This window comes from Sceloporus undulatus, chromosome 1, assembly GCF_019175285.1.
Source record: "Sceloporus undulatus isolate JIND9_A2432 ecotype Alabama chromosome 1, SceUnd_v1.1, whole genome shotgun sequence".
Taxonomy (NCBI): Eukaryota; Metazoa; Chordata; class Lepidosauria; order Squamata; family Phrynosomatidae; genus Sceloporus; species Sceloporus undulatus.
In genome coordinates this window covers 104,215,020-104,234,527 of record NC_056522.1, presented here as the reverse complement: position 1 = coordinate 104,234,527, position 19,508 = coordinate 104,215,020, and the positions used below count along the sequence as shown (strand labels likewise).

The following is a 19,508-nucleotide window of genomic DNA, read 5'->3' as shown; positions in this document are numbered from 1 at the left end:
TCAGGTGATAGACTTGGGGAATCTTTTTCGGAGTCCTGGAAACCTGTCAGTTAGAGCAGGCAGTTCTAGACCAAATGGGCCCATTGTTCAATTAACTATGGGGACAGTTTCATATGTTTATTTTGGGAGCGCTGTAGTGGAAATAACCAAATTAGCAGATACAGCCAAAACGGAACACTTGGACCCACTGGTTACCAAAATACACAAAAATAAAGTCTGCCAAAACAAAAGGTGTATTAAAAGGCTTTATTCACAATAGATTTTTTTTTACAAATATAGTTCTTAAAAATTAAACATTTTGAACTCTCATAACTTCAGAGATTTCTATAAAGGTGGAAAAAGACAAAGTGGGATATGCACAAATTAAAACACAAAATGACTGCATGATAAGTATACCATATCAACAAGGTGTCATTTGGGAATCATAGAGCTGTCATACTGTCATACAACACATATGGGATTTAGGTTTGTAACTTTTCAGGACTGAATAGATATTGAAAGAACTGCATTGTGATACGATGAAGAGCAATGGAAGTTTAGACACTGTCTAAACAGGGACAGACCTTTTAAAAACAAAAATTGCCTTAGTTTTAAAATGCATATACAGTGGTAGCATTTAATCAGTCACCCCATAGTTATTTCCTTTAAATGTACACAGTTTACAGGTTTTTTTTCCAGGGTGGTTGTATGACAATTGTTCATAAACACTAAAAGGTAATTCTGAAGCGATTTACATTACTGTAAATAATCTCAGGATGTAGCCATAACTTGAAACAGTAATCACTCTGAAGTTTTATACTTTGGTGTTCTTGTGTTAAACACAACATGAATACTTTTAAAGATATAAAACATGTTTCTCTTTTACTTTAGCAGTTTCTACAGGGTATACAATCTTCTTGTCTAAGTTACATCACTTTACAAAAAAGTTACATTATAGTGCAGCTTATACATACAACCTGATTACTGTATGTTATAGAACCATAAAAACTTTGTGCTCTTTTAAATAATAACACCCATGAAGAAATTACCATAACCATAACTCCTGTAAAGAGAAAATATGAAGCTGATGAAAACATATGTTGATGATATTAATAAAATTACACCTGTTTGTGTGAATTACTTCGAGAGCAGTGGTGGGTAGGAAAGTGTCTAATACAATCCTTGCTACATTCATAAATGTACTTTCTATTGTTTATAGTGACAGGCACAGAAATATCATGGGGCATAATAATCATTTCAGGCAGTCAGGTTTCCCCAAAGTGGAGCCAGCACATTTTGACAGCAGCACATACTGAAAGCCTAACATCACCAAAAATAGAGGGGGCATGGAGAATCCATGTATCAGGCAATTTACGGTTGTTGTGTTCCTAATTTTTGCTTTTAACCATTAGACAGGTTTGGGCAATTTTCCTTTAAAGGACTGCTATGATCACATTTTGGAAGAACAGGCTCCTCTGAGTGCAGAGTACCCTGCTTTGGGGCATGAGGTTAGAATAATCCTAATTTTATTAAATTTAGGATTTATTTTGTATAGCATTAGTCAGTTCTTTAACATTAACCAATACACAGGAGCTAGGGCTTTACTAAAGCAGACCAGGCTGTTACATGCATGGATTGTTGAATATGTTAGAACCTGAAAGGTCAATTTTTTTTTTTTTGCAAAGGCAAATAAAATACTGTAAAATAATAATTATTGGAATGTCTATAAGTAAATGGAAAATATTTCTAGGTGATGTACAAGATCAATTTACTTGATGTACTAAACAGTTTCTTTTAATATAAGTAAATGTGTACAGATGAAAACAAATACCTAGCGAATATTTATTTAACAAGAAAATGTTTTAAAATTATGTGCAAGTAGAAGCAATTGATTGGCACAGCATAGGACCTGGTATCCAGTGTATCCAAAATGGAGGGTTGAAGGAATTTAGGTAGAAGGCAGAAATGGGATATTACCTAAGAGAACTGAAAATTGTGTTACATAAACACAATTTTTATACATATTGGTTGTTTCAGAAAATAGAATACATGGACAAGGCAATCCTGCTCTTTGATTCAAGTCTGTTCCCCCACACTAGAAGACCAAGAGGATCTCCTGCAAAATATAGGACAATTCATGCTCATCTAGGTGGATGTTGCTACCAAGGGGTTAAAGGGGAAAAAACGAACTGGTAATGGAGCTCTGAGGTAGAACTTTGAAGAATGGTGCTTCTGTCTTATTGTTCGGGGGAAAAAGTTTTTGAGGATCAGTCTTGGTAAGCATCATGATTTCCAGTATCAATGGTAGCTCTTCATGGGCAGTATTCAATGCTAGTCTTCTGCTGGCACAACATCAAAGCAGAATAAAAGAAGAAGCGGGCAATCCCTATTCCCCAAGGCAGTCCCCTGTGCACTCTTAAAATCACCTCTGTTGGGCTGAGCAATTCTAGAGCCAGGTGTTTTTTTTGGGGGGGGGGGGGGAGAAAAAGGAAGAAAATTATGTAATGCTACAGTTTTAGTATCAGCACAATTCTGGATTTAGGCCAAAGAGAGTTAGAGTGGAGCTTCACTCTTAAGCTTAGGAAATGGACAGAAACTATTTTCATTGTATTGAAGCTGCTTCACAGATTGCAACACTCTAAAATCGAGCTCTGCAGCCGATAGCATTGCCCATGGTTAGACCATACATGTAACTGCTGTCCTGCATTTTGTTTTGCTACAGGCATGAATCCTTAAAACAGGTTTGATAATCATTCTGAGTTACATAAGTCTGAGTTCCAAGACTAGAAAACCTGTGCTGCAGTGAGTATTTTGAACTTATCTTCTCCAGTAATTACATACTGCAGATCTTTCTCTTGATATGACAGGCTGTGCAGTCACAGAAGCCACCGTTATTGGCTCAAAACACCAAGGTGTTTAATTTCACTCTAATTAATTTTATTTTTAATCTACACACAGTTGTGCTTGCCTGTGATATGACAGAATGCACACTCTGCTGGAGAAACACATTACTGTGAGCAGTAGAAGCTACAGTGCCCAAGTATAAATATTACTTAGTGCTCACATAATTAAGCTAAAGATAGTTTATTTATAAAAAAAGATAAAACTGAATTACATTTGGCTTTCTTCAGTCACACCTATAGGAATGAGGATCTGGAATTAAACTGTTCCTAACACCTCCAAATGCGGAAACAGGACATTTAAATATAGTATGAAGACATACTTCTTTTCTCAGAAGGACCAATGAAAATATATTCAGATTAACATTTACCACAACATTGTTTCTAACACCATGCTTTCAAATTGTTTTTTCATGAAAAATAATGTAAGAATCAAACATAAAACACAAGAGTTGAAGATATGAAAATCTTCTTTCAATTTGAATAATTTTCTTAATGATAACGATGTCAGTGGAATCTATAATCAGAAACAAATATCCATTTGAATTAAGTAAGAAAAATATTTTCATGATTTTATTATACAAGTTCCCGTGAAAGCTAAAATGAACCATACACCAACATCATATCCAAGTACAATGAAGTTATGCCTTTAGTATAAGTAGCATTGAAGAGCAAGTGAAAAGTCCCATGCCAGCTTCTCACTTCTCACACGTTTATTCTCAAATCTGCGACTTTTCTATCTCATTCATCAGAACATCTTTTTAAACTTGGAGGGTGGTTAATAACTGGTTATGTGATTTCGCATGGAGAGGCACAAAACAGGAAGCAGGTAAAATCTTGGGTGGGGGAAAGGTTAGGGAGAATTATTGCTTATATGCTCTTGTCATTGAAATTGCCAGATCACACAGTGTATATTTCACACCTATGGCCCAATCCTGTTGAGGGCCTTTGCAAGTGAAACCATGATGCTGGAGCGTGTTTTTTTTTTAAACTTTCATAACACAAAAACACTGTTCCTGGTATCTATTAAATTTTACACAATGCTAATTGGAATGTTGAAACTGCAATAACAAACTTATGGGACTAGCCTGTCTAAATTTTTAAACAGGAGAAGATTCAAAACATACAAAGGATTTCACATATTAGGATTAACCCATCTTGCATCTAATATTACAGGTTTCAAAGAGATACAGTTTTTGCATTCCAGTGCAAATTATGCTGAAGTTCCACCTCACTAACAGATGACTTTGAGAATTTCAGTCTCAGAAGCTCTGCCCAGAGGGCAGCTTGCATGCTCTTGGTTTTGTGGTCGTTTGTGAAACTAGACACATATACAGTAAAACACAGGGTACCAAATTTATCTGTGGTTAGATCTGATTTTCAGCTATGTTCTCAAAGTACATTTCGAAAAAGTTTCAAAATCCAGGCTTTACCTTTAAGATGAATCACAATTTAACACAATAGCGTTCACAGATGAAGTGAAAATATTCTCATGTAGTTTTCATGAACATATATCTTCTTAAGTATTCAAATTACCAATTAATGATAGACCCGCATAAGAAGAGGCTGTCACAGTTAGATTTGTCTCTAGTGATTAGACAAACCACATTAACACAGATTAAAAAAGAAAAAGCTCTTGATACTTAATTCTTTATGGCTTTTTGCAACACAGCAAAGTATTACAGCTTAAAGCAGACATCTCCTCACAGAGGAGGATAGAATTTTGCAGTCAAAAATAAAACAGAAAACAAGTCACACGTTGAGTTCAGTGTTCTGTTTGGCCAGGTGCACACTGTGGCCTAACAAAATCTGGAGATGACAAGTTACTATTTCTATTAAAACATAAATAAGATTAATGATTTTAGGTCCCTTGATAAATATTGCATGGATTGAGAGCAGACTGCAAAAAAAAAAAAAAAGTTTAAAATGATGTCTCTGGAATATTAATAATTATATCATGTGCCCCAAACAAAATTCAGCATTTTTTTATTTTCCTTTTCTTTTTTGCGCTTCTTCGCTTGTTAGAATTGGAAGAGGGTGTGCCTCAGTGTTAAAAACCCAATGTTCAAATGGAAGAAGGTCATCTTCAGAGAATAATAAGTACAAGTACCTGGCAAGGAGGAGAAAAAAGGATGTTTAACAATCACAAAACTGGAAAATTATGTAGAAATAGTAACAAACTCATTTGTATTTCTATCTATCCAAACAATTCTCTAAATCATTAATGGAGCCATGAATTTAAGAATTAGGACAATAAGAGGAAATTGCTGGGCTCCTGGATGTACCTCTATTTCAGTTTCATTCTTAAACTATATCCATTGAACTCTTCATTGATAAAATGCCTATTCTCTCAAAGATAGTCATTTGCCCCTCCCACATCCCAGAGAGGAAAGGAGTTCCCCCTCTTTAGGGCTTGAACTGTACAAATCAGTAAGCATGAAGATAAAAGTTCAAGACATTATTTCCTTTCTAAATCAATAAGACACTCTTATGAATTCTGGTTTTAACAAATAGTTTATCCAGGCCAAGAGAAATTATTAATTCTGAATCTCCTCAGTCTGCTTCATAAAGTATCACCGCTTCATACATCAAAATTATAGTCAAGAAGGTTTGATTACTCTGTAACACAAAATTATATTTTGAATAACATTTAAGACAGAAATGCTCAGGCATCCTAGTTTGTTTCAAGAGACTGACATTTTTGTTAAAATACTCCCTTATGTAACTCTCTGGGAAGCATTTTAACTGCCAGTATTTCATTGAGAGGTTTTCACAAGTCTCAGAAATTAAAGTAACAGCCATTATAAGCTCAACACCTCTTTCTTAGTTTCCCTTTCTGCTATCCAGATGAAGAATGCCCACACTTTGTCTTCTACTTTTCAATTGCTTACTTGAGTGTTTCTGAAAGGAAGAAACTCTGCTGTACATCATCATGGCTTTGATGGTTGCTGTACACATCTCTAACTCCAGAATAACCACCATCTACTTTGCAGTATTTTTCCAATGCCTGAATTTCAAAAGAGAAAAGAGTTTGATGAGATATGTTATAGACATGTATTCTATCCTTCAATATAAAACATTTCTTTACACTCTCAATAACACTGGGTTACACATGTGAAGCTTTCTGGTAGACACAGGTCCAAAACACACTGCAGAAATAAACCAGTTCGAGATCGCTTTAATTGCCCTGGCTCAATGCTAGGAAATTCTGGGAACTGTAGTTTTGTGAGACATTTAGCCTTTGCTGTCAAGAGTGCTCTGGTGCTGCAATAAACTACAATTCCCAGGATTCCTTAGCACTGAGCCAGGGCAGTTAAAGTGGTATCAAACTGGATTATTTCTGCAGTGTGTTTTAGACCACAGTCAGCCTTCCACTTCATCTGCTTTTGACAACCATCCAAGGGAATTAGGATTGCTCTGAATATTTACTGTGCTAGAGTTTCTCAAGAACAGAACAAATTTTTCAGCTAAGACCAAAAAGAGAAAAATAATACACAAAGTTTTCATAAAGGTTTCATCAGTTTGATTGTCATCAATTTTTCCCCAAGGTTTGAACAATACTGGATGGAAGTTTAGCATAACGTTAAAATGAATTAATTATGTAAACCCAAACCAGATAATATTTATGAATTAAAAAAGGGAGAATTTTAGGCATTTATGGTAAAAAAACCCCGAAGGTAAATATGTTTATACTGTTAACCAGAAACACAGAACATTTTACCAAGATTGAGGATTTAAACCCTCTTCTAGAGATGAAAATGGCCATAGAGAGTGATTTCAACTGAATATTTTATCCTTTAAACTGACAAGCTGATTCAAAACAAAGAATCCTTAAATTCTATTTATTGCTATTTCTTTAGAGGGATACCATTCCAACATTTGAAGGGCATTATTACAGTATTGTAGTTCCAGACAATGAAACTATTCTTCTTATTCCAGATCTAACACAAAGCTAGTCTTGCACACAAATACTTCTCAGCTTGCTAACTATTTTGAAAAAGGTCAAGAATAGCAAATTAGGCACAATCAGGTTGTATACCAATATATGTATGTAGAAAACCAGGGATATACTGTAACTTTTGACAGATTAACTGGAGACTGAACGTATGTCTATTAAAAGAGAGTGGAGTACTGACACATATTAGAAGACCCCAGTTACATGCTTACTTTTAAAAAACAGTTTCACTTGAAGCACATGTAGGCATATGAAGCTGCTGTCACATTTCCTTCAAAGCCAGAGGAAGTGAAATATTTTAGCTTAACAGACCAGGCTACCTCCAGGACTAATCCAGTGGGCCAGACAATGTTGTTATTGTTGTTGCTAGAGGGTTCATTCCCAAGGTCTTCCCTTCACATCATCTAGCATAAGTCCCCATTACTTACTTTCTGGCTTAGTCCCCACTGTTTCATTTCTCCACATCTCTCTGCATAGAGAAGTCCTTTTATTGCATCCCTCACTGTCCCATATGGAAGAGAATCCCACTTTTAGTTCTGATCACTGATTTAAGATAATAGTAGGATAATCCTCAAGGGCGGGGCATCTACTAGATGCTCCATGGATCAGATTGGGATTTACAACATACCAGAGGCTGGGCTAACCCCCCCTCCCCAATTCTTCAAAGTTAGGCAGACTCTACAGAATCTCCTTTTGATCAAGTTGTTTTGAAATAAAACATCCCCAACAAAATTAAACCTTGAAAGAAATAATCATAGACCAAAATACCTCTACAGCTTCCCAGCCCCACTGACGATACTTTGGGTCATGAGTAAATCGCCACATATACATGTAGGTTTCTATAACTTCAGGACGCAAAATATAGTATTTTTCATTTTGCCTGGTAGCAATTGCTTCAACTCCACCATCAAACCTGAAGGCTTCTGGTCCCAGCTTCATGCCTGACAATATTAAATACCAACAATCAGCATAATCACAAAGACTTTCAGCTCCAGCATGTGGAACAGCGTATAAATGTATGGAAACTTTAGAACATTTATTGTCATTGCCAAAAGGAAATAATCCAGGATAAAAGGGGAAAACGTAATCTGTTACACTGTATACTTTATACAATATTCCAAAGGCAGTGTGAGTGAAAAAAATCCAGAAGAGTAATTCCTTATACACGGAGTCATTTCAAATATAACACTCAACTATTAACTGTTATGTCTGAACAATCCCAAAGTTCTTCTCCTATTGAGAACATTTTAATTTTAAAATGAGAACAGGTACCCAAGAAAACATTTACCTGGGAATTAAATTTATTAATTTTGTTGAGTACATGAAGCCAATTTGTTATATGAGATTATATGCCATTCACAGCCCTCCACTTGTTTCAGTATGAGGTGGTATATAATTAAAATATGCAAAGATAGCATTTTGTTGCTATAGGTGCTACAAATGCTAACTACCATTCCCCGATTTCTTGCAAAGTTCTGTTTAATTTGAAAGTTTGAGACAAAATAGGCTACTCTTTCAGTTGAACATGTTTGTCAGGAACTTTAAGCAACTATTCTAATTCCAAATCAGCCTACATAATAGTAGGCTATATTTCAGGGGAAGGAACTGGCAAAATTACCTCTTGAGTATTTCTTGCCTAGAAAACCCCATGAAATTAATGTTCAACAGATGACATGAAGGTACGTACACACACAATAGTACAGTCAGCTCTCCGTATCCATGGCTTCTGCATCCTTAGCTTGAAAATATATTTTAATATATAATATTATATTATATAAGTGATACCATTTTACTATATCAATGCATATAATGGGACTCGAGCATCAACAGATTTTGGTATCCAAGGGGAGTCCTGGAACCAAACCCCAGTGGACACTAAGGGCCCAAGATATAGGAACACAAGAAGTCACCTAGGAACTTGCTGCAACATTCATGTGTTTTTCTTTCTTTTCATTTTTTTAAACTTTACATAGGTATTTGATTTAACCTAAATAGATACTGGGAGAGTATAATATCCGTAAGTAAAAATGAGGTTGCAGGCTGCCTATATGAGTTAGTATTTCAGACAACTGCATGGTGGTACTTTCTGGCCTTTCACACATGCTTGTTAAATTAGCATAAGAAGTGAGTATGTGCTGGACCTGCTATAATTAATAATAATAATAATGATAATGATGATAATAATAATAATACTAATAATAATATGTTTTATTTATATACCGTTATTCCAAAGATCATAGCGGTGAACAGCAAGTAAGCTAATTAGCTATAGTTTGCTACCAGTATTTTTTTTGAAATAGTTTATGGGGCAGTCTCTGCTTCATATTTTCTCTCCTCCTCCATAAGTAGATCAATCAAAAAAAGAAAATTAAAATAGTAATAATGGGATTGATCAAAAATAAAATACAATGTTGATAGATTTTTGATAGAAATCAATAGGAATATACATCTTTCAGACTGCCTTAGTAAGTAGTGTGTCTGACTATTCTAAACATTGAAGAAGTCAGCAAAGAAAATCCTACAATCTGTTTGTGAGAACAGTGAATGCTCTGTGTCCTAATATCAGGGGGTAAAGCTCTCGGTAAACTTTAAGAATCGTTCCCACTTGATATATGAGGTTAGAAATTATATCTCGTAGAAATTCAACACATTCCTAAGTGCTAGTTAGCAACTAGGGAGAGAAAAGTAAAGTTAATAGCATAAATATAAGTATGAAAAAAAAATTGAAAGAACATTCTTGAACAAAACTACTCAAAAGTTTGGAAATCTTACTTGTGCGATCATAAGACTCATGACATGTGCGGGCAATTTCAGCACCAAGTTCAATGTGACGTCCAGTTTTCTCAGCTGGTGCTCCATCTGCACCCAGAACAAACATTCCTCCAGCAAAACAGGTCAGGTGACCCATTTTGTGTTCAAGCAGGCCACCCTTCCATTCAGCAATGTACATCAAACCATTACTAGACTTCCTGATCAGATGGGTGTCTATAGACTAGAAATGTTAAAATATAAATGCCTGTTAGTTTGCAACTGACAAATGCAAGCCTCAACCTGAAGCTGCTTCCAAAGGGTGGTGGACATCAAAACCAGAAGTACATGAAGAATTAAGTGGGTCCCCTGGCAATGGCACACTATGCTGGAAACAATGTGTGCACAAATGCTTTGCAAATGTAGATTGGCCTCTTTGGAGTCTGGCCTCCTACCTGATACATTTGACTACACTACTTAAGCAAATACCAGCCTTACTTATTATGCTGTTTTTTTGTCTAGACAAGAGATACATTTATTGTGGTATTTCAAAACCATGCATCTCTGTTGCTTAATCAAATTAAGTCAATTCAACAGTCTATCTACACAAAAAAATACATCTTAGCCAAAATAGCATTTCATTCAAAAATATTTATTTGGTTTTTGGTCTTTCCTGTGGAATTGGGAGGAAACAGAGGAGGTATTTACTCTTTCAATTGACGGCATTTTCTATTATCACCAAACAGCAAGCTATACGTGTTATTAGTATCACTCTTCTGATAGATGAATAGGCTTGGAGTAATTTTACAGTTCAAAGCAAACTGAAATTTTACCACAGATATGCGATCAATACTTTGAAAAAAGAAAGACATAGAAGAAAGCCATGCTCCAGTTCTATTCTCCATTCAGAGGTGTAAATCCAGACATCATCTTCCATATCTTTTCATTGAAAAAAGTATTTTTGATCCAGTGGAAGGATTAATGGAATGGGAAGAACTGATTCTTCTTTCCTCTGAAGCTGCCAGTGCTACCTGTGATATCCTCCAGAGATTTGTGGAGGGCACAATGCACACTTCAGGGGAGTGGGCAAAAATGTCACCTCTCCCTTCCACTGATTGGAACAGGAGTGGAACTCCACTTACAGGATGCTCCTGCTGACAGAAGCAAAGTCTAGAGCCAACCTATCCATAAAAAATAACAACATATTTCATAAAAAGTTGTTGATAAAACTAATTTATATTTTTAAAGAAATACATATTTAAGACATTTATTGTGGAGAACATTTAAAAAACATGAACACCTAACGTTTGTTTTAAAACCCCTCCTTAGGAGGTGTTTTAGATCATCTTAAAATGATTTATATATCACGGTTACCTGAACAGCATCATAATACATTTGCCTGCCTTCTTCATCTGTCTTATCTGACATCAGCCATGCCTTAAGTAAATATTCATAAAAGCTATCTCCAAGTCCTCCAATGGAGACATGATCTGAAAGGAAAAGTAGAAAAGCACCATATAGTAATTCCATCTTCAATTTAAGTACACACAGACATGCACAGATACACTTGACTCTAAAGTAAGATAGACGAACTGTAAAGTAATGCATATACCAAAGCATTACCATATACTAAAACCTGTGAAAATAGTTTTTAACCTTTTGTCATGAGGTCTCCACAAAAAATACATTGTTTATGGACAAGCAGATTCTCTATACATCCAATCAGAATATAGTGCCTTCTAGGCATGAAACAGCTCTGCATTTGGCCTATGTATCTGAAGTTTTCACACACCTCTAAAAATATCTATTGGGCCCCAATTTCTCTTATAGTTATATTAATATATTATTTAATCTGTTAATAATAAGAGATTATAAATTACTCTATCATTTATATTCTATTTGTGGAACCAAAACATACTAAAATGAAACAGAGAAAGTACTCTGACTTATAAATGGTGAATCAAGTCTAAAATCTGAGTCATTTTTGTTGACTTGATGTGAAATCTCTTCATAACTTGACAAGCTGATTGTGTCTTTAAGTTACAAGTACTTTTTGGATCAAATCCTACATTACTTAGTGAGTCAAGCTATTCACATTGTCCAATGTATGATCAGAACAAAATGATAAAATAAAAACAAATCAGAATTAGTTGTTAACTCTAAATAATTATAATTAAACAAACTATCGTGTAAATTCTAGTTTTGACACTAGAGATGGCAGATTTTTAAAAGGACTAAAGTTCACAGTTAAGCTTACACAGAATAACAAATGCAGTTTAACTCCATGAAGTTCTCCCTTAGATAACAGACTCTTAAAATTTAGATTAGCACCTTGTCTTATTTTCTGTTCTGTAAAGTTATTCCTTAACCTCCCCACTAAATATGCTGGAATCTACTTTCCAACAAGAGATTTCACCTTTATATTGTGCTTTTTGCTCATCAGCCTATGCCCTGGTATTTAGTTTTCTTAAATGTTACCTTTGCTATATTTTTCAAAAGAAATGCTCTGTGATGGCAAGGTAGGATTGTGAAGAGCTAATAAAACAGCACACTTTTTAAAACTATAGAAATATCTAATTAGTTGTAACAGTCTCCATAACAGAAAGAGGATAAAAACTTTCTTCAAAAGAGGGAGCACATTCTATGTGATGGAAGGCTGATCTCTGAATAGCAGCATTTAAATGACCTTTACAGTTTCCTAAATGAATTACCTCAGAAACTCTTGACATTTCCAGCCTAAATAGCAGAAGCAGAGTCTCATCAATAATAAGTCCTGCTATTATATCCATTATTGCTAGAGACAAATCTAATTGACCCATGACGTTGCAAATCACTTTCAATTTACCACCAAAGTAACAAAGGCTAAATAAATGTACAGGAACAGTAACAATAGAATCAGTAGCAACTGTCAGACATCTAATACTACAGTAACAGAATATACTTTGTCCCCACTTTGACTCATGTTTGAATTTAGTGTTCCTCAAAGTTGCAGCGACGACATTTTGGATATTTTCAGTAAAGGGGAGGGGAATCACAGCAGTGAAAAGATTGTCTACATTTCCCTTAAGTGTGAAAATCTTCAGAAACCTAGTGTTATATCACTATTGCAGTTAAAATAGCGTAAATCTTCAAACTTCTAGAAAACAAGGGCTATAACATTTCTGGTACACAGCATATTTCATGTACTAATGATTTTATATGGAGGTGGGAGAAATGTAGCACATGGATCACCTTGGGTTTCAAAATCTGCAAATGTCCACCTATTTTATACATAAACAGAAATTGTGCAGATAATGACTTCTGGATATGGAGTGGCTGACTAACGTGTTTCATGGGATTCCGTGCAAGAGAGACAGTGGTAGTGGTGCTGAACACAGGCTCTGACAAGTGAATTACCTCCCTGGACAAGTGGGGAGCAAGGAGATTGCCCCCAAAAGTTCGAGAACCTCACCATGCTCTTGGGGACTGTGGCAGTTGACCATAACTGAGGTGTTAGGGACTGTGCGACAAATTCCATCAGCTCATTCTGCTGCATGCAAGCCTTCATAGACAATAAGGGCTTGTCTACATGGACCAAATGAAATGGTCTCTCTTCATTTTCACTGCAAGCAGTCCAGATGATGTACAAGAGAATTTGGTCTGATTCTGGGCCTTTTCAGCACTTCAGGGCTTTAATCCAGAGAAAAAAAGTGGGGTGGCGCAGTGGTTAAATGCCTGTACTGCAGCCACTCACTCAAAACCACAAGGTTGTGAGTTCAAGACCAGCAAAAGGGCTCAAGCTTGACTCAGGCTTGCATCCTTCCAAGGTCGCTAAAACGAGTACCCAGATTGTTGGGGGCAAATTAGCTTACAGTTGTAAACCGCTTAGACACTGCTTAGGTGGTATGAAGCGGTATATAAATGAAGCTTGTTTGTTTGTTTAGATTTGAGTGGAAAATCCAGATATTCACTTGTATGGGCACACTGTGCTCCACAGCAACATTGGTGGGGGACAGGAGAGGAGGAGGAGTGTTTTGTGGGCAGGACTGGTTGGGTCTGGCAAGTCTGGAGTGTCTCACCACGTTTTTCTACAGTAGTGAATGTCCAGCCCTGAGATATGCAGTGCAAAGATAGATTGGGCTACCCCAGCCTAAATGTCACGTTTTACTATTTATACTCTTCTTCCCTCACATAATTAGCATTGGGTCACCTTTGTTGTTACTTTAGTGACTGGAGCACATGCATCCCATCTCCTGTGACCATTTATTCACTCATTTGCTGTGTGGACACTCCATGTCCTCCCTTCCCACATCCATAAATTGCAGATCTCTGCAGAGGTGCGCAAGCAAATGATGGGGGAAGAATGTGTGGAGTCTCTGGGCGTGATCCCCACATGAGTAAACAAGTGAATGCTGGGGACTGGGGAAAGAGAATGCATGCACTGAAGTCAAACCAAAGACAGCACAACACTGATGGGGTGAGGGGAGGATGGGGGGAGAAGAGTACAAACAATAAAATAAAATAGATAAGGGGGGGGGGGGAGAGGAGGAGGAAGAGGAACGGAGTAGCCTGACCTAACCTCTCACTGCTGATCTCATGGCTGTATATTTTCATAAATAAAATATAAAATACAGTTTTATTTTTTCTTTCTCCGTCATGTGTGTATACATTTACAATTCCATGCCTCCCTCACTGGGGTGGCAAAGGGGACTGGAAAGAAAAGGATCCTGTCAGATTAAATTGACAGGCATATCATAAGGGCTATTGACTGCTAAGTTGATGTATACTGGAAAAGGGAAAAGAAGTGAGTTTGCTGGGAGAAATGTATGGCCAAGTGTGCTGATGTTGCTTCGAAGAGCTTTGGGTGTATGAACTTAATGGGGGTCACTGTGGACCAGAAAAATGCAAGATGACGCAGATTTCTTACATCAGTGTTTCCCAGGTTAGCAACCATACTTTCTTTTTTTAAAAACTATCTTTGTAACAATAACAGGATTTATGGGATGAAAATCTTTGATTTAATGGTTGTCATTGATACCTGGGTGAGTCCTTTGCTTTTCATATTATTGGATAAGATCTTGAGGATTACTGCTAAGATGTATTTAAGACTGCAGACTGAAACTAGAAAGTTTAATAAAATTGTGAGTGAAAAAAAGAGAATGTTTTTGTGGATAAAGAACATAGTAATGTGGAATTATCAAGTAACCGCCTAGAGTTGGAATATTGATTTTTTGTGTGGGGGGGGGATACCTTATAGGTAAATTGGATTAAAAGAGGGAGGCTGATTTGTTTTGAGAGAAGTGGACTTGCTTTGGCTGGAAGAGACTCCTCATTGAAAACAGCCTGAGAAACATGAAAGCTTAATCAACAAGCTATTACATTGTATCAGGGAAGTTGCTGTGAAGAGAAAGATTAATTCTTTGCATGTCAAAATTTGGTCCAAAAGAAGATGGGCAAAGATGTAAAATGGCAAGAGCTTCAGCAATAACTTAAATTGATGATCAACAACTTTAAGAATTATACAGTGAGACTGAAATTTGGTTTGGAGGAAAGGACTGAAGATGGAGAATGCGAGTGGAATTTGAAATTATGCAGAACAGAGGAGCTGTGAAGAAGAGGGAGAACATGGAAAGGATCTTGAGAAGAATGATGTTTTTTGTGGAGTAATATTTTCCTCTCAGGTACTGTGCAATCAGATGAAAAGTGTCCACTTTTGTCAAGAGAAGAAGTTTTGTAAAATGCTGAGGTAAAAATCAAGTAAAATAAATAGAAATAAAGGCAGGCTTTGTTGTATTTAAGAGGTTAATATGGTTCTCATTATATGATGGTGTTTTAAGTTTTCAATAAGGGTTTCATTATTTGGGGTTGAAAGGAAGTTCATAAAACAAAGTCTGTTGATTTACGGCATTATTTAGAGTTTTAATACACTATTTGCATTTGAGAGAAACTAAGCAACTGAAGACAAAGATTACTAAACGTAGTAATAAATATATATGATTACCTGTTTTTCTGTTAGTTTTATATTGCATTATAACATATTTAATTTACAATAATTAATATTTGTAACATATTGAAAGGCGAATGATGGTTTTTTTTTGAATGAGCGAAGTATGGATGGTTCTTATAATTTAGTAAGTCTAATAACCACTGAAGAGAAGACTGGATGTGACTTTTATTATTCCTAGATTCTTATTTTCTTTTCTTTCCCATTATATTTTCTTTTTCCTCGTGTTTTCCCCCTATATTTTCTTTATAGCTTAGTCACTGTTCTTATGTATTTGGAAAACTTAAAATAAAACTTACACATATAAAAAACAAATTGTGAGAACAAAAGGTCTGAATTGACAGCATCAGCCTGAGTTGACTTCTACAAACTATGGTTGAATTTTATCTGTCCCTGTACTTACGTTGACCCCACTGGCCACTATTAGGATTTAGGTAGTTAGGGTAAAGACCTTCTGGTTTATCTAGCCGATTTAAGACTTTCCGAATGTTCATAACCTATTGCAAAACAAACAAACAAACAGATGAGTTAATCATTGTATGTTATTTAAATATATGTTTTTAATGTAAATATATTATCTTGAAACAAGTTTTGACAGCATTCACATAACTTAATGGAAATAACTCCTCTGAGATTGTTTTTGAATTCTTGGTGGACACTGATCGCAAAGCTCTTTTGCATTATTAATCCAAGTGCTTCCTTTTTCCCACATTAGGAAAAAAAGAAAAGAAAAGAAACCCAGTCACTTTGGCTACAGAAGCAAAGCTGCATTGCATGTTGGCTATACATTATACACCTAAAAGTATCTTTTCTGTTTCTGCAAGTGATATCTGAGGATCTGTATACAGAATGCATTCAGGCAATAACCCTTTTAGACTCCCCACCCAAAAGACACAATATATTTCCTCTGGCTCAGAAACATTGCTATGTTTCTTCAAGTAAACACTGAGTTATCGTGACTATGGTCTAATCTGCATTGCAGAAATAATACAATTTGACATTGCTTTAAATGTCATAGCGACACCTATGGGATCCTGGGATCTGTAGTTTGTTGTAGCAGCAGAGTTCTCTGACAGAGAAGGCTAAATATCTCTACAAGCTGGATGCAAAAGACAAAAGTCCAATTCTGTAATTCTTTGAAGCAAGTGAATTAAGCACACAAGGAGGGAGCTGCATTAGCTCTGTACTTTTGTCAGTTTTGTTGCTCTCTTCACATAGAGAGCAATAAGTCTGAAGAGGAGAGCATCTGTTATGTTTGGGAACTTCTAACTAACTTAGAGCTATGATTTTTCAGGAGTCTGAGCGACAAATTTGTCTAACCCACCCAGAGAATATTTAAATCTCTAAACATAGTGAAAGTTCATAACTTCAGATTCTATGTAAGGACTGATGGAACATGTGAGTGATGGAAAGGGCCGACATTTGTCCCATGTGCTGAATCCACATGCTTCAAAAGAGGGCTGTAGCACTGACAAAATCCACATTACATTCTTAGCTGGTGTACACATAATGCTAAACCAAGACCTAACACTATGTGCACAAGCTAAAATACAAAGTTATAATTAAAACATAAAACAGATCAGGTGAAAATACATCAGTAAGAAAGAATAACAGAATCCACCCGATTAAAACCCATTGCTGACCCAGAAAGGGAAAAAAGAGACCAGTCAAAAGTACATGAGTTGAATAAGGACCACTTTATTGATCTATTAAACAATTTAACTAATTTAAACTTTGTGATAAGCAATGGGGGTTGGGAGCAACCTGGTGTTGGAGCAACTGAGGAAGTAAGTCTGCAGCAGACTCCTGCCTCAGCATCCCCTGGGCAAACACCAGAGAGTCTCAAGGAGAATCCAAATACCTCCCAAGGTAAACCCAGGAAATCCCTGCCATAGCCCTTGGGCCAGCCCTAAGAGTAGTCTCCTTCCCCATCCTCCTGGTCCCATGACCTCAAGAGGCTAATCCTGAGGCTCTTTCTTCTCCAAAATGGGTTCTATTAGGTGTTCACTGTAATCTTACTTTCATTTTATTTATTTATTCAAGGTCACAGACCAAAATACATTATCTTACTTTTCTCCCCTCACTACCTGCCACAAACCAAGTTCAAGAGTCTACTTTGCTCCTTTCCTCCACCAGGCCAGCCAACATGACTCTCGCCCCCTGCTGCAAATCCTCAGATAGGCAAACATCTTCAGCTCTGTAAGTCAGAAGCCTCTGAAATACTAGACCCTAATAAATCCTGTGGCTCAGCCTCTCACTCTCAATGTCACAGCACTGCTGTGACCTTTTACTAAGTCTCCTTCCAGTTGGGCCCAGCAAAATCCATTCTTCCCTGCAGCGCTATGTGTTGCAGTTCTGGAACTAGCTTTCAGCATCAAATAGGCTTAGACACAATGTCTATATGAATAAAGGTGCTTTTATCTCATAGTACAAAGGTGCAGCTAGCCTGGCTTCCTTTGAGTTCTAGAGTTTGTTTTGTTGAAATCTGAGAATTTGTTTCATATAATGGTCTCTTATTTGAATGTAACAAGATACTTTCCCAGGATAATGAAGCTAAACTCAGCATGAATCTTCTTCCTAGCCATGTGGAAATAGGGGAGTATGTAAGTTTCACTTGGACTTATTTCAACCAATGAATGTATTTCAGACATAAAAGCCTGAACTTAGCTTAGCCTTCTGTTCAAATTCTCTCAATACTCCATTGTTTAAGTGCAAGGTTAGCCCAAAATACCGAACAGAAAGTGTTTTTATCTTTCCCCAAAATATTAAATAGCTCTACAACTTACAGGAGTGGTAGGAAGTGATTGTCATTAGTTCTTTGAAAATAATATGTTTAGGGAATTAAACTTATTAACTTAAATGCTAAACATTTAGTAATAATTTGTCATACTTCTAAAATGTGGATACTACTATCTGCAAACAGAGTTGTAAAAGGACTAACCTTTTCAGCAAACACTGGGTTTCCAGATAAGTAACTTAAATGCATAAACTCCAAATGTAGCGTTCCAAATTCTGCCAAAATACTGCTTCCTCCTGAAGCCCAGGGCCAGTTTCGACCAATGCCACTAAAAAATAACGGTGAACACAAATGAGGTAAGTTTGAAGCACAGCATGGTTCTAGTATCATGCACAGTATAACAGCTTGAAAAGAGAAAGTAGAAACCCGTAAATCAGGGATGACACATTTTGCATCGCTTTAATTGCTCTTGGATTTCAACTCCCATCCATGTTTGCTACACATGCTGGATGGGGCTCATGGGCATTGGTAGCCCTCACCATCTGGATGATCACAGGTTTCCCACTCCTGCTGTAAACACTGTCAACATGCACTACCAGCAAGTTAGGTTAGGCAGCCTTTCACATTTGATAAACCTACCTTAACATGCGCTGTGCTTTTCATATTCCTTTGTTGGTGTTATGGGATCTGCCAGAATGGCACTCATGTATGCCTAGTTCAAAAACCTCAGAAGAATGGCATTACCAAATGTTTTTTCAGTGATCATGAATACCGCCACCAATAAAATGCTGCTAACTTAAATGAGGCATTTATGATTGGAAATAAAATAGATTGTCAGCAAAGGCATGAACAAGATGGAAATCTGAGAATTTACAAATTTTAAATCCTAAATTTCAATTGGATTTTCACTGGAAATGAACGATTTTATCAATGTTTCCATATTAGACAGTCTTTCTCTTCTTTCTTTCTTTGTTTCTTTCTTTCTTTGTGACCAACAGGTCTATAGACACTTGACAACATTCTGGCAGCAGTACTTGAAACTTAGCCACCTATAGCATCCTATAAAGCTAGAGGTAGGTTTCCATTTTCTGTAGTAAGCAGAGCATGTGAGAGACAGTTATGGTTCTTAATAGAAAACAAGGAGATTTTGTTGCTTAATGCATTTTTTGTCTGAGACCTCACCATTACTAGTGAAGCTGTTTTTTT

General features: G+C 36.4%; 1 protein-coding gene across 1 annotated transcript in view; it reads right to left on the bottom strand.

Moving 5' to 3' along the window:
* Window positions 1–232: 232 nt before the first annotated feature.
* MAN1A1 (mannosidase alpha class 1A member 1) overlaps window positions 233–19,508 on the bottom strand; it is a 79,553-nt gene continuing 60,277 nt past the window's right edge. The window contains exons 6-12 of the mRNA XM_042454093.1: window positions 18,507–18,630; window positions 15,969–16,062; window positions 10,957–11,072; window positions 9,607–9,826; window positions 7,603–7,775; window positions 5,771–5,886; window positions 233–4,989 (exon numbers count right to left, since the gene is read on the bottom strand). Of these exons, the coding sequence (XP_042310027.1) occupies window positions 4,866–4,989; window positions 5,771–5,886; window positions 7,603–7,775; window positions 9,607–9,826; window positions 10,957–11,072; window positions 15,969–16,062; window positions 18,507–18,630 (967 nt within the window). The 3' untranslated portion in view covers window positions 233–4,865. The remainder of the gene's footprint in view (window positions 4,990–5,770; window positions 5,887–7,602; window positions 7,776–9,606; window positions 9,827–10,956; window positions 11,073–15,968; window positions 16,063–18,506; window positions 18,631–19,508) is intronic.